The sequence below is a fragment of the Saccopteryx leptura genome, chromosome 2 (genome assembly GCF_036850995.1).
Source record: "Saccopteryx leptura isolate mSacLep1 chromosome 2, mSacLep1_pri_phased_curated, whole genome shotgun sequence".
NCBI lineage: Eukaryota > Metazoa > Chordata > Mammalia > Chiroptera > Emballonuridae > Saccopteryx > Saccopteryx leptura.
In genome coordinates this window covers 230,875,891-230,901,062 of record NC_089504.1, presented here as the reverse complement: position 1 = coordinate 230,901,062, position 25,172 = coordinate 230,875,891, and the positions used below count along the sequence as shown (strand labels likewise).

Below are 25,172 nucleotides of genomic sequence, written 5' to 3'. Positions count from 1 at the left end.
CCCCGCCCCCTAGAACAGAAGAAAGAAAATAGCCAGGCAGTTAGGAGTACTCGATGCAACTCACCTGTGCAGTCTCTCTCAGCTTGCGGAGGGGTGGAGCTAGCATGAAGCAGGCCGTACATTGTAGCAGGGGAGCTGCCACTCTAGGCAGGCCTTGGGAATCCCAGGTGGCCTAGGTGTTCCCCGCCCCAAGGGGCTGTTTCAACCAGCGCGCGAGGTTTTAAGTAGTAACGAATTGGCCTTGGAGGGCGCAAGCTTTCGTTCTGCAGAATAAGATGGCATCTAGGATAAGTAGAGGCCTACATGAGCCCTGTTCAGGAGAAGGGGATCTCTTGGAATAGCCTCCGAATTGGGATATGTTTGCTCTTCCTCCCATGCGACCTGAACAAGCCTTTTCTTTCTCAGAGCCTTTGTTTCTCCATGTATAAAATGGGACTGTCAAGGGGAAGAAATTTGGGAATGTGGGGATGAAGTAGGATACGTTTAAAGGGTCTCAGAGTGAATACTGCACCTGTCTGTAGATAGGTATGAGGTGAGGTGGGTTGTCACAGAGGATCTAAACAGTGGGGCTGAGGGACTCTGCTGGGGGCAACAGGCCCGTTCCCACATATTCTGGCGTCAAAAGATCCAGAATCACTTTTATTACCTCTGAGCTGTTGTTCTCAACTGTAAATGGAACAGTAACCCTGGACTCAAAAGGCAGTTATAAGAATTACCGTATTTCCCCATGTATAAGACGCACCTTTTCCCGAAAATTTTGGGGTCTAAAAACTGGGTGTGTCTTATACAGTGGTTGTAGGGGTTTTTTTTCACTTGCATTTCCCGCTTTTTCGCGCTTGTTTTTGCACTCCTTGTTAAAGACAGTGATTCGTCATCAGACACAGGTGAGGACAAGCTAATGGATGGGAGTTTTGACAGTGATGAGAAGTTGTATGAATTTTATGATGAATAAAACTTGAGTTCAATAAAATTATGTAATTGGGCCCCCAAATTAAGGTGCTTCTTATACATGGGATCGTCTTGTACTTGGGGAAATACAGTATATGCCTGGTACCTTGCTAGTCCAAAATAAATTAATTGATAATATTGTTGGGGGGGGTTGTTTGGTTGTTTTTTTGCTTTTTGTTATTATTATTGTTTTTATTTGACAGACAGGACTCCAGACCCACACCTCCCAGGCTCCAACTCCCTTTGGTCTCCATGGAGACCTGTGGGAGGCTCCAGAACCTCCAGCGAGGGAAACAAAGTGGCTTTCCCCAGTGGGTCTGAGCTCTTTGGGTCTCTCGGATGATTCTTTGTGTTGTCTCAGGCGTGTTGGCTCTCTCTGGGCCTCAATTTCTTCCACTTATTTAATGAGAGCCTGGACTCCGTATTCCTATTTAGGACTCCAGCACTCCTACAGGCAGTCCCTAAGGGGCTCAGAAGGGAGAAGCATGGCAGATGAGGGCAATGTCTGTGCAACGATGTGTCGACTGAGAAAGGGATCCTGCTCCATCTGAGGTGGTGCCTGAGTTGATCCAACATAGAGTGAAGATGCTGCGGGTCACGCAGTCTCAACTCTGAGGTGGTTCCGACTAGGTGTGCTGAGAGCAGCCTGGGAGCGGCGGCCAAACCTTGCCACCGACCGACGCGAGAAGGGGGCGGAGTCCAGGGAGGAGGCATGGTTTCACGAACAAAGAGGAAGGCTGCCCTGAAAGCTCCGCGACTCGGACGATCCCGAACCACTTACCCCAGCTTTGGATGTCCTCCTGGACTTGGGCGTAAAACTGCGTCCTCCTACCGACACCCACCCGACCAGCCTACGCCACCGCGGCAGTGGTCCCACGACTACAACCCGCTACAACCCAGGCCCGCGTGGGGTGTGGCCGTCAAATTGAATTTCCCCAATGGGGCACGAAGGTGGGCGGTACCCTCCCGAGGGTTGGCTGGCGCAGCACAGCGAGGCGGAGCCGGCCGGGCTGCTGGCGCGGCTGGACAGGCGGTGCTTCTACAATCCCTAGGACGGTTGCTGTGCGGGTCTGGGATCCCAATCGTGGCGCCTTCCGCCTGACCGTTCCTAGTCCATCTGTCGGATCCCAAGCGATCTAACCTGAGCCCGCGCGCGACTGGCGAGCCTGACTGAGAGGTGGGTGTGTGGGCCTTCGGGTCCGGGATTGGAATCCGGACATCTGGGCAGAGAGGTTCTGGGACTCCCAGACCTGGGAGTCCCCACCCATCCGCGGGGATTCTAAACCATGGGATAAGGTTCTAAGACCAGGAGACTCCACAACCTCCACGGGCGTTAGCCTGTGAAGGTAGACACCCCAGGGAAGTTCCTACATTCCTCTGAGATCTGCCACAATCGCAAGGGACCCAAGGCTGTGTGACAGAGTGCCACAGGACTGGAGAGGGACAGCAGTGGGAACACCTGAGGAAAGAGATTTCCTACAGTCCCCAAGAGGTCCTAGAATACAGATTAGAGACCCCTACGCTACAGAAGACATGGAGGAACTCAAAATGTCTACAGAACCTAAATCTAGTGATTGGTGACAGTCTTGGAAGGGTTACTCCAAAGTAGGTAGATAAGAAGCAAGGATCCAACAAAAGGAGGTTGGAGGTTGACATCTGTCCAAGCCTACCGGGATGAGAAAAGCAAGCAGGAACTTGAACAGGCAGGGTCCAATGAAACCAAATGTGTGGATTAGGACCAGCCCCCTACCCTAGACCCATTCACCCGATTGGGTGACTCAACAAAGTGACTGTTCTGGGGAGAGGGAAGAATTGACTGAAGGATGAATCAACAGGAGGGGGGAATCCTGGGGCCATTTCAGTCACTAAACACCTATGATGGGTATTTCAGGCTATGGGGTCTTGAATTCCAGAAAGACAATAGGGCTGCAGGAGGAAGGGAAGAGCTTAATTGGGAGGCTGTGCCAGGATTTAGGGGGCTATTTTGATGAGTAATGATGGGGCAAAAAGTACTTTGGAAAGGGGTTTCAGAAGCCGGACGTAGCCAAGATTTTTATTGAATCCATCCCTACCTTCTGGGTCTTTGGGATGCTCCTTCCCCCTGTGACAAATCCCTGGTCCTCTCAATTCTCAGTTTGCCTAAAACCAGAGGTTGGATGGGTCATTTTCTGAAGGCCCTTCTGGCTGGGAAACTGATTTCTAAGTGTGTGAATTGGCAAAAAGAGCTGGGTACCTGGACACCTTGCTAAATGAGGTCAAGGCAGCAAGGGGAGGAGTGGAGAGGGATGTGTACAGAGGGCTGTCCTCAAGAATTGGAAGACAGGGTGTTACCTCACAGGCTTAAGTCACCTAGGGGAATAAGAGTGGCAGTAGCAGTAAGGACTTAGATATGGGCTCAGCCAGTGTCCAAAGGCTGAGCTTTTGGGGGGTGGGTAGAGCTGGGCAGGCCCTGGGGGTGGGTGGGGCAGGAAACTGTGGAGTCTAGCGGTCACCCTCTGGTGGTGATCACAACTTAGGTGAGCCTTGCTTGTGCCCAGCTTCTCAATCCAGGTCCCTAGCCTCCCTGTTTGATCCTTAGACAGGGTGAGGGTCCAGCTTAGGCTGTATAGCAGATTAGCAGTTGAGTTGGCTGGGCTGGAACCAGGGACTCTTGGTTTATTAAGTTTTCCAACATACTTCCCTAGGGCAGAGGGCAACTCCCAGCCAGGAGCCATCATAGGTAGCAAGGATGGGACAGCAATGAATGATCATGGGTAAGAGGGCAAAACTGAGGCTTTAGAAAAGCCTCCAGCAGGCCTGACTTATGTCTTTCCCCTGCAGAGTTCCTTGAGCTGGTGTTAGGTGCCTTGGGCACTGAGGATCTCACCAGGAGGGGAAGAACAGAGCTAAGGGCCAACAAGATGGCGGACGAAGCCTTAGCTGGGCTGGATGAGGGAGCCCTGCGGAAGCTGGTAAGTGGTCCCCTTGTCCTCAGTGAGAGGACAGGCAAGCCAGGCCATAGAGGAGGGCCTTCCAGGCTACCTCTCAGCTGACAAGATGAAGTAATGGGGGAGGGGAAAGGAGAAGGTCTCAGGAATAGGGCTAGGCCTGTTCCACATGGTTGATGCAGAGGCACCAGTGGCATATGCCTGTCCATGCCAGGTGCTGAGGCCTGATTCCTCCCAGCCCCCCACTGCTACCACCTGTTTAAACAGTAACTGCTCAGGACTCATCCATATGCATCCAAGGGTGTGGGGAGGCTGGAAGTGCTTTTCCCAAGCAACAGCTTGGGCAGTGCCCACCCCTGGAGGTTGGCCCAATGATTATAGTAGCAGCAATGATTAATAATGCCAGGACACAGCAAGGGCAGGCTAGGTGCTGGGCACACCATCTCACAAAATGGTCACAGGAGTTCTGAGAGCCAAAAGGACACTTCCTCAGAGAAGTGAAATCACCTGCCCAAAGGCATCCAGCTAGGAAGAGGTGTGCCAGGCAGGATCCAAACAAGCCCCAAAGGGGGCCATGGAGAATCAAGAGTCCTGAATAAGTCAAGGCTGAAAGAGCCTTAATGAGCTCTGTGACTACTAGTCCGTCATTTTTCCACTCTGAGCCTCCGTTTCTTTACCTATAAAATGGGTAGTCACCTATGTTATAGGTAAAGGGGGGATATGTGTAAATTTAATATGTAGGTATTAGAGTTGGCATGGAGATGGAATGAGGCATGAGCCCAGATCTTGAGGTAGAAGGATGAGCCCAATCTATTCCCTTTCGCTAAGCTTCTTCCTGAGTGCCCTTACACCGGGCCTTCTCCCCCACCATGCACAAAGAGGCTGTGGGGCAACATTTCAGGACAGGCATGTGCCCACCAGCCAGGGCAGGGAGCAGCTGAACTGGATGAAGGACCAGGGCCCCACCCCCCCTGACCCCTGATCCTTGTCTGAGGAGGTAATTAAAGATTTACCTTCCCTAGGAAAAGGCAAGCGACCCACCTCACTCTCTTAACATTCCTCTGGAATCAGGGACTGGAGTTACCCAGTCCAGCCCAGCCACTGGGCAGTACCCAGCCGCTGCCGTGATTTACCAAGGCACTAGGACTGTGTGTCCTGAGACCAGCACCTTAGACTCTGGGAGTTGACTACTACCACAGCCTTCGGTGTGCAGCCCAGAGGGGTGGGTTGGGTTTCCAAAGGTCAGTTCGACCTCCATTCAGGAAGTTGGAATTCTAATGGAGGTAGTAATGGCTGAGCGGTCCAGAGAGGAAGCCAGGTCTTCGCGCATCCCTCTGAGGCTTGGGGGTTCTCCAGCCGCCACCCGCTAGCACCGTGCGGAATTCTGTCGCTGGAGAAGAGTTCCAGAGTAGCCGCAGCGGTGCTGCAGCCGGCCCACCACTGTCCCCCGCCCAGGAAAAGGACTAGCGAGATCCCGCCCCTCGCCTCGGGCCCAAGAAGCTGCCCGAAGTCTTTCCCACTCTGGGACTTTTCTCCCCCGCCCCCGAGCGCCCGCCATTACTTCGTCCTGACACTTCGAGGGTCCCGCCCCGCGCGCCGGCCGGGCCTCGACCGGCCTCGTGGCACGAACGGGGTCGCCCGGAGCCAGGCTCCTCCCCGTGGGGCCGGGCCTTATAAGGGAAAGCTGGCCCCCGCCCCGGCGTCGGCCGATGAGGGACCCGAGTAGCCGCTTCCGGCCCCGGCTCCCGAGCATTCCTGAGGAGCCGGCGGGGCTACGTGGGTTGGGGGCAACTAGGGACACGCTCGCCGCGTGCCTCTCCACCTCACTCCCGATTCGAGTTCGAACCCCGACATTCACTAACTAGCTGGGTGACCTGGGGAAGCTGCTTCAGTTCTGTAAACTTCGGTTTCCTCTTTGTAGTTGGTGCTGTTAAAACCAGCAGTGGAGGGGTGGCTCCCCGTCGGGCTCCCACCTCGGCGCCTAGTGCGGGGCTCTGGAGTGGGCGGGGTGAAGGGGAAGAGACGCGGGCGGAGTTCTGGAGCCCGCGGGCTTCCAGCGCCCCCTGGCGAGACCTCGCTCCACTGCCAGCCAATTCCCCGTCCATTACTGGCGGAGCTAGGACTGAGCAAAAGCCTCGGAAGGCTTCCCTGTCATGCTGGTGGGGAGACTGAGGCCCAGAGAGACGCCAGGATCTGTCAGGTGCCCCCGGCAGCGAGAGCAGAAAGTACCCGAGGCCACCCCACGCCCCCTTCCAGAAGGAAGCGCCCTCTTTCCTCCCAGGGGAATTTCACTGGGCAGTTTCCGAAACCGCCCCATCCTTTTCCCCTTCCCCTCTGGTGGACAATGGTGCTTTGTACTTCCTTCCCTCCCTTCCACAGCCCCCTCCACACAAGTGGTGGGGCCGAGAGGGCCCTGAATGCAGGACACAGCAGGGACACTGTGGGCGGATCTTTGCCCTCAGGCCCAAGGGAAGGGTCATGTTCGTGGGTTGACCAGTGGAATGAGGTTTTCCATCCCCCAGCTCTACCCTATATACTTTGGGGGGAATCGAAAAAGGTTCCCATTTTCCAGACGGGGACACTGAGGCTCCCTCATGTTGCACTAAGTTACCACATCAGGCTTTTTTTCAGGGACAATGACCCCATCTCTGGAGTCCAGGGCATTGGGAAGGGTGGGTGACACAGCAGACAAAGGGCTAGTAACTGCATCTAAGCCTCTTTACCTCTGCATAGGGAGGGCTGGACCAGCTGTCATCTCTGGACCTGAAGCAAGGCAAGGAGTGGGAGGGTGAGCCACATTCGCTCTCCTTCTGCTATATTAGCCCCCCCCCCCAGGCCCTTTATCTGTATCTCTAGTCCAGTTTAGAAGGGGACCCCAACGCAGTACCAAGGTCCTCAAGTTACCCACTGTACTGACAGACCCCAGCAACAGCGCTAACAGCCCAGCACAGACCCTGGAGTCAGAGAGACTTGAATTCAAATCCTGGCTCAAGTCATTTGACCATAAGCAAATCACTTCTCTTCCCTGGGCCTCAGTTTTCTTATCTGTCAAATGGGAGTAATAAAGTGCCAGGGTTTCTGTGAGGTTAGGACAAGTGAGGGGCTCAGCATAGGATCTGGCATACAGATAGATTCTCAATAAATGTTACCAACGCCTCTATATCTTGTACTCATTTGTCCTCGCTTTTCCCTCCTCCAAAGTGGCTGGAACCAAGCAGGGGGGTAATGCTTACTACAGCCAAAGCTATATGGCAGGTGTTGAGGTGGGTGGAACCCAAGTTACTGTCCTCAACCTCACCCACTGCCCTGAAGTGAGAGCCACTATCCCATCTGGTAAATGTAAAAGCCAAGACACCTAACCAGGACTAGACTGGGGCTAGACCTAGCTGGGGATTCTGGCCTGAACCTCCATAGATTCTCAAGAATGTGGAGCCTGAAGGGACCTGGAAAGTGACTCTGTCTCCAGGGCCCTCCCTACTCTCTTTAGATTGGGACAAGTGAGCTCACAGCTCAGTTGAGCCAACCCACACTCTGTGCTGAAACTTATACCCCACCCCCTATGTGGCTTCCCAATGGAGCAGGAAGGAATGATCAAGGAAGAGGCTGAAAAGGAAGAGTTGTAGGGGGTTCCTGGCCCTACCCTTAAGTGATTGGTGGGGGGGGATGAGGGTGGAGGAAATCACCTTGACTATACTTGCTCCCATCTGGCTCAAACCCATACTGGAGGCTTATCTCTGCCATTATCTTCCTGGGGGTGGGGGCCCTGGGACAGTTTTCTCTCCTAAGAGCCACAGTGGCACAGTGGGGGGTAGAGGTTTGGGGGAGGCAACAAGATAGGCTGATTCCACCTAGAGAAGGTGCCCTTTCCTAGACCTGATTAGACCAGTTACCCCCAATTTTCCAGGGACTGAGGGCTAAAAGCCTGTGGGAGCACCTGTCCTGCATATTCACCCTGTGTGAACCCTAGTGCAACCATCTTATCTTTCTGGGGAATTGGCCCTCCCACTCTGGACCCTAACCTCTACACCCCTTCAGTGGTCACTGGGCCTGGACTAGTGCAAGGAAAACAATAGCCCTTAACCAGGAGGGGAGCTAGGACTGCTAAGCACCTGCCCCTGCCTCAGTTTTCCCATCTGTCCAATGTCGGTAAGGCTGCCACCCTCCAGCAGGCCTGTGGTACTTTGGGACTAGACCATAGTTGTCTCTCTTGCTCACAGAGTAGACTCCAGCTGCCCAAATCCAGGTACTATTAGGGACCCATAAGATGGCCTCTCTCTTCCTCCTCCCATGATTCCTTGGCTCTCAGGGATTTGATGAAGGCAGGAGTCAAAGGAGTGCCTGGCTTGGCACCTGGTACAAGTGGGCAGTTGCTGGCTGACCACTCTGAACCACGGTGGGCTGTCCAGAAGCCCAGGCTGTGTGAGCTGTCTCCCCATGAGATGCTGGGTGGGTGAGTGGGTGGACAGACACGTGACAGGCTTGGGGCAGAGTGCATGAAGACAAATCACTCATTGTGCCACAGGCTGAGCCATAGGCAGTTGATGCCCGCCCTCCGCTCCTGGCAGCCAAAATGACCTGCCCTTCGTCCCCACCTACCCTACAGTTGGAGGTCACAGTGGATCTGGCAGAGCGGCGGCGCATCCGCTCAGCCATCCGGGAGTTGCAGAGGCAGGAGCTAGAACGAGAGGAGGAGGCCCTGGCATCCAAACGCTTCCGCGCTGAGCGGCAAGACAACAAGGAGAACTGGCTGCAGTGAGTGTGTGTGTGGAACGTGGAGATGCAGGTGGGGGGAGTAGGTGCCAAGGCTCATCTCATGTTATGCAGGCAGGCACAACAAACACAGGTGTGTCTGCTTCCTGAGTGTGCAAGTGGCAGTACAGACTCACATTTGGAATACACAGGGATGTTTGTGGGCATGGATGACACATGCCAGTCTTGGTGTCCTGGCGACGCCCATGTGGACAGCATGTCTGAGTGTGTGATATTAGTGCTTACATCCATGGGCAGCATGTAGCCAAAAGGTGTTCACAGCTACATGTCCCTCTGCCAAGGTTCTGGGTACCTTGTCCTGGCCCCTGCCCTCAGCTCACATCCTCCATGACTTGGCCATGGCAGTGGGGGTTATAGGCATGATGTCCCTGCAGCTCTCAGCAGCGGGAGGCCAAGCAGCAGGCTGCTCTGGCGCAGCTGGCGGGGCGGCTGGAATCCATGAGTGATGTGGAGGAGCTGACAGCGCTGGTGAGGCCCAGGCCAGGGCAGGGGATGGGGGCAGGGCAAGTGAAGACCCAGATTCCACAGCCCAATACCTGTGGCCTGCCTCTCACCCACAGCTGCGAGGTGCTGGTGAGTACGAGGAACGCAAGCTGATCCGGGCCGCCATTCGCAGAGTACGGGCCCAGGAGATTGAGGGTACGTGTCCTATCCTGGCCCTACCCCTGCCTATGCTGCTCATAGCACCACCCAGCCACTCACTTGACACTTTTCTCATCTCTTTCAGCTGCCACCTTAGCAGGGAGGTTGTGCAGTGGGCATTCCAACAGTGGCTCAAGAGAGGACAGCAAGGGGCGGGCAGCACACAGGCTGGAACCGTGTAAGGTAAGAGATGGACAAGGTGGGAGGATGGCCCAGTGTCTCCTATATCCATGGATACCAGCAGCCCAAAGTACCTGTGTCTTTGCTAGACTGGTACTTGAAGGGGCCCCCAGTGTTCGGAGGACACTCAGAGTCTATCTCAGGCCTCTGCCCACTCTCCCAGGCCATATGTCCCCCATTCCATAGTTGTCTATACCCAGGCCTTCCTCTCAAAGCCAGCCTGTCTACACTGCTCCCAGGTTCCCGTCTGTCTCCCATTGCCACCCTTGCTGACCTCCCTGCTGGCCCTCCTACCTCCACAACTACCTTCCATTCCAATGCCTGCCATCTAGCCTCTAGTCATCAGACAGGTAGATCTCCCTGAAATGCAAGTCTGACCCTGGTACCTCCCCAGCTAAAACCTATCCTGCAGCCGCCTCTTCTCCAGACAGCCCACAGCCTTACCTTGGCTTATAGGGCCCACCTTTCAGGCCCACACTGACTCGTGGAGCACTGTTCACAGATAGGACTTTGTTCTCCCTCGAGTGTGGGTGAGAGGTCAGGCCATGCAGAAACCCTAAGTGGCCAGCAGAGGCCGCTGGGTTCCTGGCAAGACACCTACCCTGCCCCCTGATTAACCAAGGGATGCCAGTGTTCAGGGTCCTCCGCTTTAGGGATCTTTTAAGTCTGGGAGTCCCTAGCCAATCTCCTGCTATCCCCCACCCCAGGCATTAGGATCTTGTCTTCTCTGAATTGCCCTTGAGTAGGCAGTGCCAAGACACTGGGAAGTGAGGCTTAGAGACTGCTCATGGCATGCCAGTGCTCATGCTTATGCAGGTGTGCCTAAAGAAAGCCATGCCCAGCTCCTCTGCTTTGCATGCCCTGCCCTGAGCACCTGCCGGCCTGGGGAGCGTTGGCCACATCCTGTGGGGCCTCCACAGGTGCCAGAGCCAGAGGAACAGGAGCAACAAGCAGAGGTCCCAGAGCCAACCTCAGCCCCCGAAGTCATTAGTCGGGATGTGACCACTGTGACACTCCTGCTGCAGATCCCACCTGGAAACACATCCAGTTCACCTGCCTCACCTGACAGATCACCCACCACTGCCTCTCCTGAGCCTCCACCGGAGCCTGCAAAGGCCCAGTGCCCTGCTGCCAAGGCTCTGAGCAGCCCCAAGCCACCCCCCAGCCCACCCCGGGCCACCAGCCCTGAGCCCCAGGAGACTCCAGCCCCCCACAGCACTGAGGAACAGGAGGTCAACGAAGTGAGTCTGGATAATGGGGAGGAATGCCAGGTAGGTGAGCTCCTTGGTCTAGGAGTCAGGTCCTACCCATGCCGTGTTTCCCTTGCAGCTTCTGCCTGGCCCCACAGAGCCCCCTGCTGCCCAAGGCCCCACCAAAGGCCCCCCCAACACAAAAAGAGCAGGTGAGGGTCCCAGCAAGGGTAGCTACAGGCATCTACCTTCCCCTCCCCTGTCCTCTCTTTCCCTGCCTGGGAAATGGGCTTTTGTGCCTAGACAGCACCAACCACCTCAGGTCCTGGCAATCCCTGACTCCTCCCACTGTCCCTGAGGTGTCCCTGCCCCCTCCCACCCATGGCCAGAGGCCTCCCTGCAGCCTTGAAAGGCAATGGGCCTGAGACACATTCTTTTCCCCAATAAGGGAGTGCGCCCATCTCCCAGCTGGAGCCCTGGGCAGTGCAGGCCAGGAAGGGTGTCCTCCACCCCCATCGGCAGGGAGGATCTGGGCACCCTTCCTCCAGCCCAAACCAAGCCCCGGCCCCCAGGAGTGGCCAAGTCATCCTAGGGTCAGTGCATGAGGGGAAGGAGGGGCCTGTAAGAGAGAAGAAACTGAGTGGGTTGGCTGAAAGCTATGGAAGGTATAGGATGGGCTGGGGAGGTGAGGGTACAGGAAGGAGTTGGGAGGCTGAGGAAGGTTAGAGGAGAAGACTATGAGAGGTAGACCCCCATCCACTCTTTATCTTCCCCCACATGGCTGCTACTGCCTCCTGATACCACCAGACCTAGTTGGACCCCGTCCCTGCCAACGCTCCCTGTCTGTGCTCACTCCCCGCCAGCCAGCCCAGAACCAAGGTACTGCCTGTTCCACTACCCCAGGCTTTAGGCAGTCCTTGTCCCACCAGCCACTGATAGCCTTCTTGTTCCTTCTAGAACCCACTCCTCTTGCCAGCAGACCTTCCCCGTTCCAGCGGGCTGGTTCTGTACGTGACCGTGTGCGCAAGTTCACATCTGATTCTCCTATGGCTGCTGGGTTCCAGGATGGCTCACCTCAGGCAGCACTAGGTCCCTCTACCCCTGCAAGGCTTCTGGGCCCCTCCCACGTCAGCGCCACCCCTGCCTCCTCCTCCAGCAGCTCCTCCTTACGGAGCCCCAATGATACCTCCTCCCGGTTCAGCAAGGAGCAGCGAGGAACAGCCAGGCCCCTGGCCCAGCTTCAGAGCTGTCCCCAGGAGGAGGGCCCAGGGGGGCGGGGCTTGGCTGCCAGGCCCCTTGAAAATGGAGCAGGGGGGGCTGTGGCCTGCTCAGAGGAGCCCAGTGCCCTGCTGCCTGTGGCTGTCGGCACTGCTGAGCCAGGGGCCAGTATGAAGACGACATTCACCATCGAGATCAAGGATGGCCGTGGCCAGGCCCCCACAGGCCGGGTGCTGCTGCCCACAGGCAACCAGAGGGCAGGTAGGCCTCCCCACTGATGGAGATGAGTGTCTGCAGCTGCCACCTCTGCACATAGGACAGGTGCTGAGGCCAGGGCTCAGGGTGTCTCCAAAGGGTGTTCTGGGAGCAAGGGGGCATCAACCTTAGCTGGCATTGTCCTCACCCCACCTGATGTTGACAGTAGCCTCTCTCCCCTTCCAGAACTGACATTGGGTCTTCGGGCACCCCCCACCCTTGTCAGCACCAGCAGTGGAGGAAAGAGTACCATCACCCATATCAGTGGCCCAGGGACACCAGCCCGGCTGGGGAGTGTCACTCATGTCACCAGCTTCAGCCATGCCACCCCTGGTGGCCGAGGAGGCTACAGCATTAAGGTGAGCCCTTCCTCACCCCACCATCACCATCCACCTCAGAGAGACTGCTTCAGGATTGGCAGGGTTCCTCTGCTCCATTTCTCTCCCACTGCACACATGGGGAAACTGAGGTCCACAGAGAGAAGGTGGCTGCCCAATTGGTGGCACAGCTAAGGCCAGACCCTAGCCTACCATCCACTATACATGTCAGAAACTTACTCTGTATTGGCCTTAAGTTTCCCACATGCTGATCTCTGATCCTTCCTCCAAAATTTGTTGGTTCGTTCCTAATAAACAGATGGGAAAATTGAGGCTCCGGGAGGGTGGTAAAGGCTCTTCCTGTGGCAGTCCCAGTGCCTCTGCTCCTATCCCACCTGGACCTCAGCCATGAGGTGCAGAGCTGATCATCTGCTTATCCAAGATCAGCCTGGCCCTTAGAAGATTGGAGATTAGCGATTAGCATCTGCATCAACACTTCGGGAGGGGGGTTGCTGGGCAGAAGCATTGATGGGGGACAGATGGGCAGGGGGGGCACCAGTCAGGTGAGGCAGCAACCTAGCAGGTGCCACTGGAACTGAATACATTGCACCCTTCCATTATTCATTCCCGAGCCCGGGATCAGCTGGCTGGGAGCTCAACTGGTGAAGGAATCCCCAGTGGGCCGCCCGGCTGCCCAGGTAATGCCCTCTGTGCTGCACCAGGGACTGAATGGGACTTTGGCTGAGGTGAGATGGCTAGAGCCAACTTTTGGCCTTCTCAGAGGTGACAGGGAGAGGGTGGGGGCAAGAAATCACCCTTCCCCCCACAGAGCAGGACCTAACTGCTCTCTGCCAAGGGAGTGAGGAAGGAGTGCCTGAGGGCCTAGGAGTGGGTGGGAAGTTCCACAGTGAGCCCTGGGTCTGATACCACCCACTAGCCTCAGTTTCCCCATCTAGAAACAAAGGGAAAAAGATCATGTGCCTACTTGCTCACAGTTTGTGGTTGGATTCGAGGACATTTATCTCAGAAACAAGACACTTGTTATAACAGGTTGCTCAACATCCTGCCTCTGTTTCCCCTACCTGTTCAAGGCTTTTTTTTTTTTTTTTTAACAGAGACAGAGAGAGAGTCAGAGAGAGGGATAGATAGGGACAGACAGACAGGAACGGAGAGATGAGAAGCATCAATCATTAGTTTTTAGTTGTGACACCTTAGTTGTTCATTGATTGCTTTCTCATTTGTGCCTTGACTGCGGGCCTTCAGCAGACTAAGTAACCCCTTGCTCGAGCCAGCGACCTTGGGTTCAAGCTGGTGAGGTCTCTGCTCAAACCAGATGAGCCCGCGCTCAAGCTGGTGACCTCGGGGTCTCGAACCTGGGTCCTCCGCATTCCAGTCCGATGCTCTATCCACTGTGCCACTGCCTGGTCAGGTGCCTGTTCAAGGCTTTCTAAAACAGTATGGCATGAGGGCAAAGGAGTGCAAGCTCTGGAGTCTGGCAGACTGGCTCCTCAGCTAATACACACAATGTGGCCCAGGCAGGCACATTTCTTGCTCCTTGCCTCGGTCTCCCCACCCATGGGGTATTGGGCCTTGGCCTCAGTAATCCTTCCAAACCCAGGCAGTCTTGCTATGCTTCAGGTCTGATCTCTGTAGGGCCAGGGCCAAACCTAGCGGTCCAGCTGCTTGGCCTGGCTGCCCTTCCCCCACTGCCCCCTCCACAGGGAGCTCAGAATAGGTTTCTATTTGGGCTGCATCACCAGCTGGCGGGTGGCGGGCTGGGAGGCCAGCAGGGGCGGGGCAGGCCCACTGCCCTTGCCTTCGCCCTCAGACCAGCTGCAAAGACTCTGACACTACCAGCCAGAGGCAGCAGTCCCTACTACTGTCCTCATCGTCACCCCAACATAGAGCTTCTGCCAGCACCATGCCGGGGGTACCAGGGCCTGGGTCTGAGCTGACTGCAGCCCTTGAGGAACGATTGGGCCAGGCACTGGAGGAGCTGCGGGCAGTGGCTGAGGCAGGACGGGTAGCAGTGACCCAGGCAGCCGAGGCAGCTGCCTCAACTGTGGAGCCAGTGGCCCGGGCAACTGAAGAGCTGCGGGCAGAGACAGCAGCACTGAGCCGGCGGCTGGATGCACTGGGCAGGCAGGTGGAAGTGCTGAGCCTGCGGCTCGGGGTCCCACTTGTGCCTGACCTTGAGCCTGAGCTGGAGCCCAGTGAGCTGCTCCTGGTTGCCACAGACCCCGAGGCCCTCTTCCAGGCGTCTGAGGATGCTGGGACCCCCGTGGCCCACCCACCTGCCTTCAGCACCCGCCGCCGCTCCTCTGCCCCTGCCCATAGCAGCAGTCTCGTAAGTCCCAATGGGCTGAGGGGAGGGGGTGGTTCTGAGACAGGCTCTGCCTCTGCTAAGTGACCTTAGGTACACCACCATCTCTGAGCTTCAGTTTACCTATCTGTACAAGGGACAGAGGCACTCGTGCTCCAAGACTGAGGTGAGAGGGTATCGGGCTCCTGGCCCTGAGGCACGCGTGGTGGCTGCCCTAGCAGCCTCTGGCCACAGCCCAGCACCTAGGTCCACCCCCACCCCCTACCCCAGCCAGATTGAGCCTCCCTGAAGCAGCTGCCACCTCAGCTCTCCTTACCCTTACAGCAGACAAAGAGGCCTTGCCAGGAGGGGAGGGGTTGGGATAATTAGGCCTGAGACAGTCTGCAAGGGCTGGGATGCCCTATGTTGGGGCTGGAGGCCCCTTAGAGGGTGGTTCCCAGTAGGTGACGGGGAATAGAAATGAGCTTCAGAGAGTATTTGGCTCTGGGCCCTCCCAGTCAGACACCTGATCAGAAGCCTATGGGCCCTGGTCCAGCCTTCTTGATGTGTGTGTGGGGCGGGAGAAAGGTGCTGCCTGGGCCCTAGCCCAGGAGGACCCAGGCCTTGGGAACTGACAGGACAGAGCACAGCCTGCCTGGGAGGGTGCTAGGAATGAAGCAGTAGGAAGGACTCAGGTTCAGGAGTTAAGCTACCTTTAGCTGAGATCCCGGGCTGCATTGCACTCATAGGAAGACTGTGGGCAAGTCATGCAGCTTCCCTGAACCTCAGTGTCCCTTCTGTTAAATAGTGACAGTAGCCTGACCAGGCAGTGGCGCAGAGGACAGAACGTCGTACTGGGATGCGGAGGGCCCAGGTTCAAGACCCCGAGGTTGCCAGCTTGAGCGCAGGCTCATCTGGTTTGAGCAAAGCTCACCAGCTTGAGCCCAAGGTCACTGGCTCAAGAAAGGGGTTACTCGGTCTGCTGAAGGCCCACGGTCAAGGCACATATGAGAAAGCAATCAATGAACTAAGCTGGTGTCGCAACGAAAAACTGATGATTGATGCTTCTCATCTCACTCCGTTCCTGTCTGTCTGTCTCTATCTATCTCTCTCTCTGACTCTCTCTCTCTGTCCCTGTAAAAAATAAATAAAAGGAAAGGAAAATAAAATCCAAATTAAAAAAAAAATAGTGACAGTAAAATCCCCAGGGCTTATACAGTGCTTACTACTGAATGGCAATCACCATTATTGCCGCTGTTAATTGTATTAACACAATCCTGGGTACATGGGGAACTCTACAACAGGGCTCTCAGTGCCTCTTCCCTGAGCCTGACACCAGCATGGCCATCCTTGGGCAGGCAGTCTGGCGGGCTGGTGGTTATTTCCAAGGTTGTGCCTGGAGCCCTGTCCATAGGCAACGTGTAGGTTTCATCTAGACATCTCTTAAAGTCCATGCCCTCTCCCCACTCCACAGATGGAACCAGAGCCAGCAGAGCCCCCCTCTGCAGCTGTGGAAGTGGCCAATGGCGCTGAGCAGACCCGGGTAGACAAAGCACCAGAGAGGCGGAGCCCACTGAGTAATGAGGAGCTGATGGCCATCGAGGATGAGAGCATCCTGGACAAGATGGTAAAGCCAGATCTGGTGGGCTGGGGGTTGGCAGGGGCAGGGACCAGAAGGCACCAGGTGGGCAATGACTGGGGCTCTATCTGCAGCTGGATCAGACTACAGACTTCCAGGAGCGGAAACTCATTCGGGCTGCACTACGTGAGCTCCGACAAAAGAAAAGAGGTAGATTGCCAGTTGCCCCACCTAGATCGAACTGCTCCATTCCCTAGGTGTTCCCTTCACTCTGGGGTCCATTCACAGACACACTAGCTCAGTAACTGCCCTGTTCAGCTTCTGTAGATCTAGCTGTTCCCTTGCCTCCTTCCCCCTACTGTTCCCTTCCCTAGCTGCTTCTCGCCCTGGCCACCACAGTTACTGTCCCCAAGCAGCTTCTCTTCTTCCTAGACCCAGTTACTCTCTTTCCCAGCTACTCCACCTTGGATCCAATTGCTTCTCCAAGTCCTGTCAACCACTCCTTCCCTGAATCCAGATTCTCCTTCTCCCAGATACTTTTTTTTCCTTGAAGTTCATTGATGACCACTTTAGTCTCCACCCCCACCCAGCTTTCCCTTGCCTGGGAAGGGCTACTTCCTCCATGAACCCAGCTATTCTTCCCCTCAGATTCTAAATTCATTTTCTTCTCCAGATACTCTCAATTTCTCCCTCTCTGAATCTAGCTGCTTCCCTCAGGGTCCACTAATGGCCACCCAACCTCTTTGTTCATTCACCCACTTCTTTTTTTTTTTTTTTTTTTTTTGTATTTTTCTGAAGTTGGAAACAGGGACGCAGTCAGACAGACTCCCGCATGCGCCCCGACCGGGATCCACCCGGCATGCCCACCAGGGGGCGATGCTCTGCCCATCTGGGGCGTTGCTCTGTTGCAACCGCAGCCATTCTAGCGCCTGAGGCAGAGACCATAGAGCCATCCTCAGCACCCGGGCCAACTTTGCTCCAATGGAGCCTCAGCTGCGGGAGTGGAAGAGAGAGACAGAGAGGAAGGAAAGGGGGAGGGGTGGAGAAGCAGATGGGCGCTTCTCCTGTGTGCCCTGGCTGGGAATCGAGCCTGGGACTCCTGCACGCCAGGCCGACGCTCTACCACTGAGCCAACCGGCCAGGGCCCACCCACTTCTTCTTTAGGCCCATTTACCCCCTTTACCACCTTCTCTCCTAACTACTCTTTCCCTGGATCAAACTGCTTCTCAGGTATCTCTGGTTTCTCCCTCCCTGGATCTAGATGTTTCCTCCTCTAGCACTCTTCTCCTAGCTAAGGCCCATTTGAAGGCCCACTCAACTAGTGCCCTCACCAAGTTTCTCCTTCCCTGAACTCTGCTACTCTCTCCCTAGTCTAGATACTCTCTCAAGACTCAGCTACTCAGTGCCATAAATTCTCCCCTTTTGGATCCAAATACCCCCTCTTTGAGTTCAGCTATTCCATATCCCCTGTTTCTTCTGGAGTTCATCACCACACATCCCCACTCCCTGCCAAGTTATGGCTATTCCCTGACTCCCAGCCACTCCTTGTACCGTGTCTTCAGTATTTCTAACAAACTGCCCTCCGCCCCATCTTGTGTGCCCCGTGTGCCTGTGCATATGTGCTGTGTGGGTGATGGGTGGCCCTTCTGGGCATGCATGGGGCATCCCCCACCCAGACCAGCGGGACAAGGAACGAGAACGGCGGCTGCAAGAGGCACGGGCCCGGCCAGGGGAGAGCCGTGGCAACATGGCCACTGAAACCACCACACGGCACAGCCAGCGGGCAGCCGATGGCTCAGCTATCAGCACTGTCACCAAGACTGAACGGCTCGTCCACTCCAGTAAGGGGCCAGACAGGGCTCATGGCTCAGGGTGGGAGCACGTTTACCCCAGCGGTCCCTATGCCTCTCACATCTTTCTCATCCTCGCCCTTCTAGATGATGGCACACGGACAGCCCGTACCACCACAGTGGAATCGAGTTTCATTAGGCGCTCGGAGAGTAAGGCTGCCCAGCGACGTCCTGTGCCTTCCTGCCTGCCCGCCTCCTCAGGCTCTTCCTCGAACTCTCTCTCCATACTTTCGTCTGTGTGTTTCTCTGTCCAGTTGTCACTTTTTCTTCTCTGCCTGTGGCTACCACCACTTCTCCCCATACCCCCACCCCATCTCCTAATGTCTAACCCAGGCCTCACCCTGCTTCTTTTCCCTTTTTTGCAGATGGTGGTGGCAGCACAATGGTACAAACTAAGACCTTCTCCTCATCATCATCCAAAAAGATGGGCAGGTGAGCACCCAGGTGCTAGGAAGTGATAGGCATACAGCCAGGGAGGGGCAGCTACTCCTACTCACCTTATAATCTGACCTAACCCTCAACTGCACCATGGAGGAGCCAGAGATTTTGCTCCAGGTCACACAGCTCTGAGTGGCAACAATAGCAACGAACCCTTTGGGAGGCCTAGCTGTCATACTATCTGCCTGGTGACACTGCCACTTCCCAGTGTCCACAGACCACATCCCATGTCACAGAGCACCTTTACGCCTTAGATCTATGAGGCTGGGGTACACCCCTCTATGTTACAGACATGCCAGGGCTAACAGAAGGCAGGGTCAGAATCAGAATTCAGGCTGGGAATGAAAGAGGTCCAGGGACTTTAAATCAGAGAGACTTGAGTTACCAAGTTCCTGCGCTGCTCCCATGCCCTCTGAAATCTGAGAACAGGGTCCTCAGTCTCCTCATCTTTAGTGTGAATGATAAGGGTCCCTCTCTCCTCTTGTGAGTTTTTAAATGGCATATAGGAAAGGTTCAATAAACATGAGCTATTATTATTTTTACCATACTGTTACGCCGATCATTATTGGTTGATAGTGTTGAAACTCTGAACTCACCTATAACTTGACAATACGATGAGCCTTCTTAGAGAACTCCCCAGGGGCTATGTCTGTTGAAAAGAGCTTGGCTCCAGTCTTCTTTTTGTTTGAGCTTCAGTGTACTCCTCTGTAAAATGGGTGTAGTGAGGAAGCCTCCCTTGCTGGCTAGCATTGCCAGAGAAGATACCACAAGAGTGTAGGGTATGGAGCATGACAAGACCCCTCCCTTGGCAAGTGAGGTTTGAGGCTTGGGAGCACCCTAATAGTTACCTCCCCATCTCCCAGTATCTTTGACCGCGAGGACGAGACCAGCCCACGAGCTGGCAGCCTTGCAGCGCTGGAGAAACGCCAGGCGGAGAAGAAGAAAGAGCTTATGAAGGCACAGAGCCTACCCAAGACCTCAGCCTCCCAGGCACGCAAGGCCATGATTGAGAAGCTGGAAAAGGAGGGCGCTGTGGGGTGAGCTACAGGGAGCTGGGTTGGGGGTGGACCACATGGGGTGGGGTATAGGCAGTGATGGGCGGGGCCCTAAACAGAAAAGGCCCTGCTAAAACTGGTGGGATGCGCCTGAAAGTCAAGGAAGTGGAGATGAGGCTCACTGGATGGACTGACAGCAGTGTCCCCTATAGTCTCATGACCCAGCTCCTGATAATACCCCTACAGCAGCCCTGGCGGACCCCGCACAGCAGTGCAGCGCTCTACCAGCTTTGGGGTCCCCAACGCTAACAGCATCAAGCAGATGTTGCTGGACTGGTGCCGAGCTAAGACGCGTGGCTACGAGGTGAGGCCAGTCCACCATTAGTCCCTTCCCCAAGACTGCAGCTCAGCACCTCTCTCTTGGCAGAACTCTTTCTCACTGATCTGTACCCTTCCCAGCCACTATGTTTGGCAGGGAAAATGGGAAGCCCTCAAATGGAATTAGGCTCAAAGAGGACACATAATATGCCCTAGATTCCAGAATAAGTGGAATCTACCCTTGCAGTCCCCTCCTTATTGCTCTAAGGAGACACTGGGTAAATTTCTATAAGTAAGGGAAGGAGTGATGGGGACAGGGCCTGTGCTGGGTGGTGCTGGGCCTCTTAGTTGCACTATTCCTATAAGTAGCAGACATGGGAGTTGACAAAGTTGGAGACGGTTCATGTTCCTACTAACCTGCTGTGCAGCCTTGGACAAGCTACAGGGTCTCTCTGCGCCCAGTAGCCTTAGGTCTGTAATTCCAAAATGCTGGGGGTTAGAAGGCATGGGGAAGTTGACCAGTCCTCCCACCACCCCTAGCACGTGGACATCCAGAACTTCTCCTCGAGTTGGAGTGATGGGATGGCATTCTGTGCCCTAGTGCACAACTTCTTCCCCGAGGCCTTTGACTATGGGCAGCTTAGCCCACAGAACCGGCGCCAGAACTTTGAGGTGGCCTTCTCATCTGCTGAGTAAGTGTTGGGCCCCAGCCCTGCTGGTGTTGGCTGGGCGTCTGGGGCTGGGCATCTGGGCCAGGCCCAGCTGTCCTGAGGCCCCCTGAAGCTGGCCAGCTGCACTGTCAGACAGTGGCTAAGACCCCCTTCCCCAGAAAGCCCCTGTCCTCCTCCATCCCGCCCACCTGATGCTGAGTGTGCCAGGTGCCCACCGGAACGAAGGAACCACAGGCCCGCCTACCAGCCCAGGCCAAGGCCCACCAGGTGGCCCTGTCCATAACCCCTCCATCCTTCCTCTGCCCCCTTCTCCCTCTCTTCCTTTCTCTGTCCTGCTCTCCTCCCACTATCACCAGAGCTTCCTGCTCCCACGGGATCCCGGCTGGAGATTCCAAAAGGAGGCTCCTGGCCCGGGCACCGTGCCCGCCCAGCCTATATAGGTGTTGCCAGAGGCTTATATAGGAAATCAGCAAGCCCTCCACTTTGGAATCATTGCCCTGTCTGCTCACCTCACCCTCAGCACCCTCTTCCATCTATCTTTCTTCTGTGCCTTTCTCTTTTGGTTCCCCCCCAGATACCTTCCTCTTCTTTCTCCCTCCACCTCCTCTCACGCCTCACTCACCCCCCTCCCTGGGGCACAGCCCTCCTTTCCAACCTGGGCGCCAACGCCATTGCCCCCCACCCCGCGTTCCCGCTTGCCCCAAGAGTTCTCTGCACCTGTGACTGGTCTGGCCCCCCACCCCTGTCTGCATCGCACACCATTAGTAATGGGTAGAGCGGCACGTCCACGATGGGGAGGGGGCATGCGGGAGGCTGGCAGACTGCAGCACTGAGAACGTAACTGAACTCATGTCTCTGTGTGTGTATGTGCGTGTGTCTCTCTGTTCTCCCTTCTCTCTTCTCTACCTCTTCCCCTTCTTCCCCACCTGGGCCCCGCTTCCCTGCCCCTTCCCGGCCCCCTACCCTCCCCAGGACCCATGCGGACTGCCCGCAGCTCCTGGACACAGAGGACATGGTGCGGCTTCGAGAGCCTGACTGGAAGTGCGTGTACACGTACATCCAGGAGTTCTACCGCTGTCTGGTCCAGAAGGGGCTGGTAAAAACCAAAAAGTCCTAACCCCTGCTCGAGGCCCCACGGTGAGAAACGACTCCTTGCCCGTCTGCCCCACACGCCGGAATCTGCTCAGCAGTGCACAGAGAGAGGTCTGGGAGGTGGGTGGTGGAAGCAGAGGGGACCCTGAGAAGAGCCAGAAGGAGCCAGACATGGCCTTGCTTGTCTTCTGGCAAAGCCATTCTCCTAAATGGGCAGTGATGACCCAGGTGAACCTGAGATGGAGGAAGCCCAGGAGTGACCACAGGGGAGGTGCCTGACCCAGCCTGCAGTTCTAGGACTGCTATCTGAAATAATGCAAACTAAGCTGTCATCTGAAGGACAAAGTTCAGGCTAGAGAGAAAGGGAGTCCTAGACAGAGGGATGAGCCTATACCCAGGACTGGGCACAAGAGATTGAGAGTATGGCACCTCCACGAAGGGAAGGAAGTTTAGGCTGAGTGTGATGAGGACGTGACATCCATAGTCAGGAGTTTGAACTTCCTCCTGAGGACAACAGTCATAAAAGTTTTCCAAAGAGAGGAAGGATATATGTGGGATGGTTAGCCTTCTAGAACAATCCTTGAATGAAGAATGGGGAACAAGGGGGTGGACTAGATAGCTGGAGAAGCTTTATAAGAAGTAGAAGAACAGGCTTTCTAATGGCTCCAGTTCGGAAGGCAGAGGAGGTGATGGAAGCCTCCCAGGTGTCCAGTTCGGGTACTGGGGAGTTGGTGATGCCATGCTCCATGCTGGGGAGCTCAGGAGCAGAGCCAGTTTAACAAGAAGATGTTTCTGGTTGGAATTCTGAACCCCAGACCAGCTGTGGCATTTCTTCTCTAGTCACCTCACCTCAGGGCCACAGTAAAGAATTCAGATCCTAAGCTAACTGCCCATTCCAGACAAGCTTAGAGAAGGAGAGAGGTGAGCTCAGAGTGTCCCAAGGGGTTAGATCAGAGCTGGGCCAGAAACTGGAACTCCTGACCCCCCTCCCCCTCACTAGGTGGCTATTTACCTTGCCACATCACTTTTCCTACCATTTTTAGAGAGAAGAAAAGACAGAGACCCAGAGGGAGCAAGGGGATTGACCAAAGTAATGTGAGTCAGGGACAGAGCTAGAAGTGCACTCAGATGCCCTTTGGGGTCTGGAGCCATTGTTGGGGCAGCCCACATGTGCACACATATACCCAGAGAAGTTGTGCAGGTGAGGGAAGGATGGGCTTGGTGCTGTCTCCAGGTCATATATGGACTTAGGAGCTGCTGCCCAGCAGGCTGGCCTGAATGGAGAGGGGCCCAGGCAGGCCCTGATCCAGTTTGGAAAGTGTGACTCAGCCGTACTGTTTCTCGAATCCCCTGGTGTTTGGCCTGTCACTGGAGCAGCTGGAGCCCTGAGGCGTGAGCCCCAGTGTAAACAATGGCTTTATAAGGTCTCTAGGGAAGACACCAGGGGTGGGAGGGAGTTCCACATTGGGGGAGGGAGGCTGGGATCCCTGGGGAGATAACCCCAGGGAACGGGGAGAAGATGCAGAAAGAGGCTGCCTCCGCCATAGTACAGCTGGGAAAACAAGCCCACTCTGGGGCAGGGCCAACCCCAAGGGCACATAGCACATCAGCAATGGAGTCACGAACTCCTCACTTTTCCTAAGTGCTTTCAAGACTTCAAGACATAGGATGATTATACTGTTGCTACAAAGATGCCAAAATTGAGTCACAGCACAGGGCAGGGTTTTAGGTAGCATCCACCGCTGGTTAGGGATAGAGCCTGGACTGCAACAGAGGTCTCCTTCTTCCCAGGCTTCTTCTCTGAAGAAGTTCAGAGAGCTAGGAGCAGGCCTCAGCCCTACCATAGTCCCAGGTTTGACCTTGAAGACATAAGATGAGAGGTAATCCTGGGCCCTTGGGCTGCTTGGGAACAGGAGCAATTCCTGTCCTTAAGTCTTCCCTGCCAAAGGAAACTCACTTAAAAACATTGACAAGTGCTAACTATATGCCAGGCATGGCAGATAGGAAGGAGAAACGCAGAAGAGGTCTTGCTCTGGGAGAGGAGGGAAGATGGAACAAGGGAGCAAACTCCAGCTTTAGAGGTTTGGGGCTGTCATTTGTTGAGTCACTGCAGCCCACTCATCCCAGAGTGGGGAAAGGACTCCTGTAGTAGGGAGGAGGTGGCTCCAGAGAGGTACCAACACCCAGGGCTGGGGGCCTGGGCCCCATCCGGCCCAGCCTACGTAATAAGCCATGGGGCTTGAAACAATTGACTCTACTGCTCTGTGACTCAGTTTCCCTATCAGTAAAGTGCATCTAGTGCTCTGGGGTAGGGATGAAAGGGTGGTCCCACGATGTAGATGGTCTTTTGTATTGACTGGGACCCTCATTTGCCTTCCCTGCTCTACCCCAAAAGAGTAATAACTGCCCCTTCCCCCTATCCACCCACACACCTCCCTGGCTATCTCACACAGTAAGTTTGTCCCTTGAGTCAAGGACAGTGTTTGTAGGGGTGAGGGAAGTTCTCTGCAGGAAGAACCAGGCTAGAAAGCTGGCAAATAATCAGGCCCAGAGTGTCACTGGGGCAGCTGGAGCCCTGAGCCGGGATCCCCAGTGTAAACATGGCTTTAGGGAAAAGATTTGCTAGCGGTAAGACCCCTTGGGTGCAATGACCCAACTGAGAGGCTTATGTCAGCTGGAGTGTGCCATTGAGGGTGAGCAGCTGGCCCTCCAAAGAGAAGCAGGCGGGATCTAAAGTCAGGTCCTCTCCCAGAGATAGCAGTAGAAACCAGTACCCTGCCCTGACTGGAATGAACCACAGCTCTCCTCTTCCTCTCCACCTTCACCTCCACCTGCCTGGCCTTGCTCCCCACGAAAATGCCCCCAGCCTTGGGTGGGTGGAGTTTGGGGCCTCCTGCTTTCCTGGAAGGCTCCCCACCTCTCTTCAGCTGAAGACGGAGAGTATGGAATATATATGGAAGACCAGCAGGCTTTGGCAGTGAAAAGACCTCGGAGTAGCGGGTTGCCGCAAGAGGCAGGACCGGCGCTGACAACCACCCCTGTATCCCCTCCCCGCAGAATGCTGGTGGACTGCGTGCCCCTGGTGGAGGTGGAGGACATGATGATCATGGGCAAGAAGCCCGACCCCAAGTGCGTCTTCACCTATGTGCAGTCGCTCTACAACCACCTGCGGCGCCACGAGCTGCGCCTGCGAGGCAAGAACGTCTAGCCTCCCAGCCCGCACGGCCTGCCCGCGGCTAGCTGCCCCCACCATCCAGGCACTTCCCCCACCCCTGTGTGCCTGCCCACCGCTACCTTGTCTGTCGCGACACCCTCCCTCGCATACACAAGCAGCGTTTTGATAAATTATTGGTTTTCAATTACTCTGATTCGGCTCTACCTCTCTTACGGGACGTTGAAAGGAGGGCAGTTCGACAAGATGTGCCCAGGTGCCCCTCTGGTAGCCAGGCAGTTAGGGAGCCAGCGGTATTTGGCGGGGGG

The 25,172-nt window shown here is 55.5% G+C and overlaps 2 protein-coding genes across 9 annotated transcripts in view; both read left to right on the top strand.

Moving 5' to 3' along the window:
• Positions 1-25,172, top strand: part of RNF185 (ring finger protein 185) — a 192,424-nt gene that overhangs the window by 79,785 nt on the left and 87,467 nt on the right. The gene's annotated exons all lie outside the window — the stretch shown is intronic.
• Positions 1,945-25,052, top strand: SMTN (smoothelin). Of its 8 annotated transcripts, none has more exons than XM_066370476.1 (21): positions 1,947-2,125; positions 3,769-3,899; positions 8,479-8,627; positions 9,020-9,113; positions 9,206-9,284; positions 9,373-9,470; positions 10,388-10,708; positions 10,797-10,869; positions 11,465-11,536; positions 11,615-12,136; positions 12,317-12,489; positions 16,224-16,376; positions 16,463-16,538; positions 18,005-18,169; positions 18,266-18,328; positions 18,544-18,610; positions 19,480-19,653; positions 19,858-19,975; positions 20,470-20,621; positions 21,573-21,737; positions 24,559-24,743. In XM_066370476.1, the coding sequence occupies exons 2-20, from the start codon at positions 3,849-3,851 to the stop codon at positions 21,715-21,717; spliced, it is 2,745 nt and encodes a 914-aa protein (XP_066226573.1). In that variant the 5' UTR covers positions 1,947-2,125; positions 3,769-3,848; the 3' UTR covers positions 21,718-21,737; positions 24,559-24,743. The 8 variants fall into 8 exon arrangements, with proteins under 8 accessions (XP_066226576.1, XP_066226577.1, XP_066226573.1 ...); XM_066370475.1 differs by lacking the exon at positions 24,559-24,743 and adding an exon at positions 24,750-24,887 and having other exon boundaries at positions 1,948-2,125; XM_066370477.1 differs by lacking the exons at positions 21,573-21,737; positions 24,559-24,743 and adding an exon at positions 24,750-25,052 and having other exon boundaries at positions 11,471-11,536.

Excerpts from the sequence above, each read along its gene's own strand:
- SMTN (XM_066370482.1), top strand. The coding sequence starts at position 3,849 with ATGGCGGACGAAGCCTTAGCTGGGCTGGATGAGGGAGCCCTGCGGAAG. Across the intron at positions 9,471-10,387 it reads ACAGGCTGGAACCGTGTAAG|GTGCCAGAGCCAGAGGAACA; the intron begins GTAAGAGATGGA and ends GGGCCTCCACAG. Across the intron at positions 16,539-18,004 it reads GCTCCGACAAAAGAAAAGAG|ACCAGCGGGACAAGGAACGA; the intron begins GTAGATTGCCAG and ends TCCCCCACCCAG.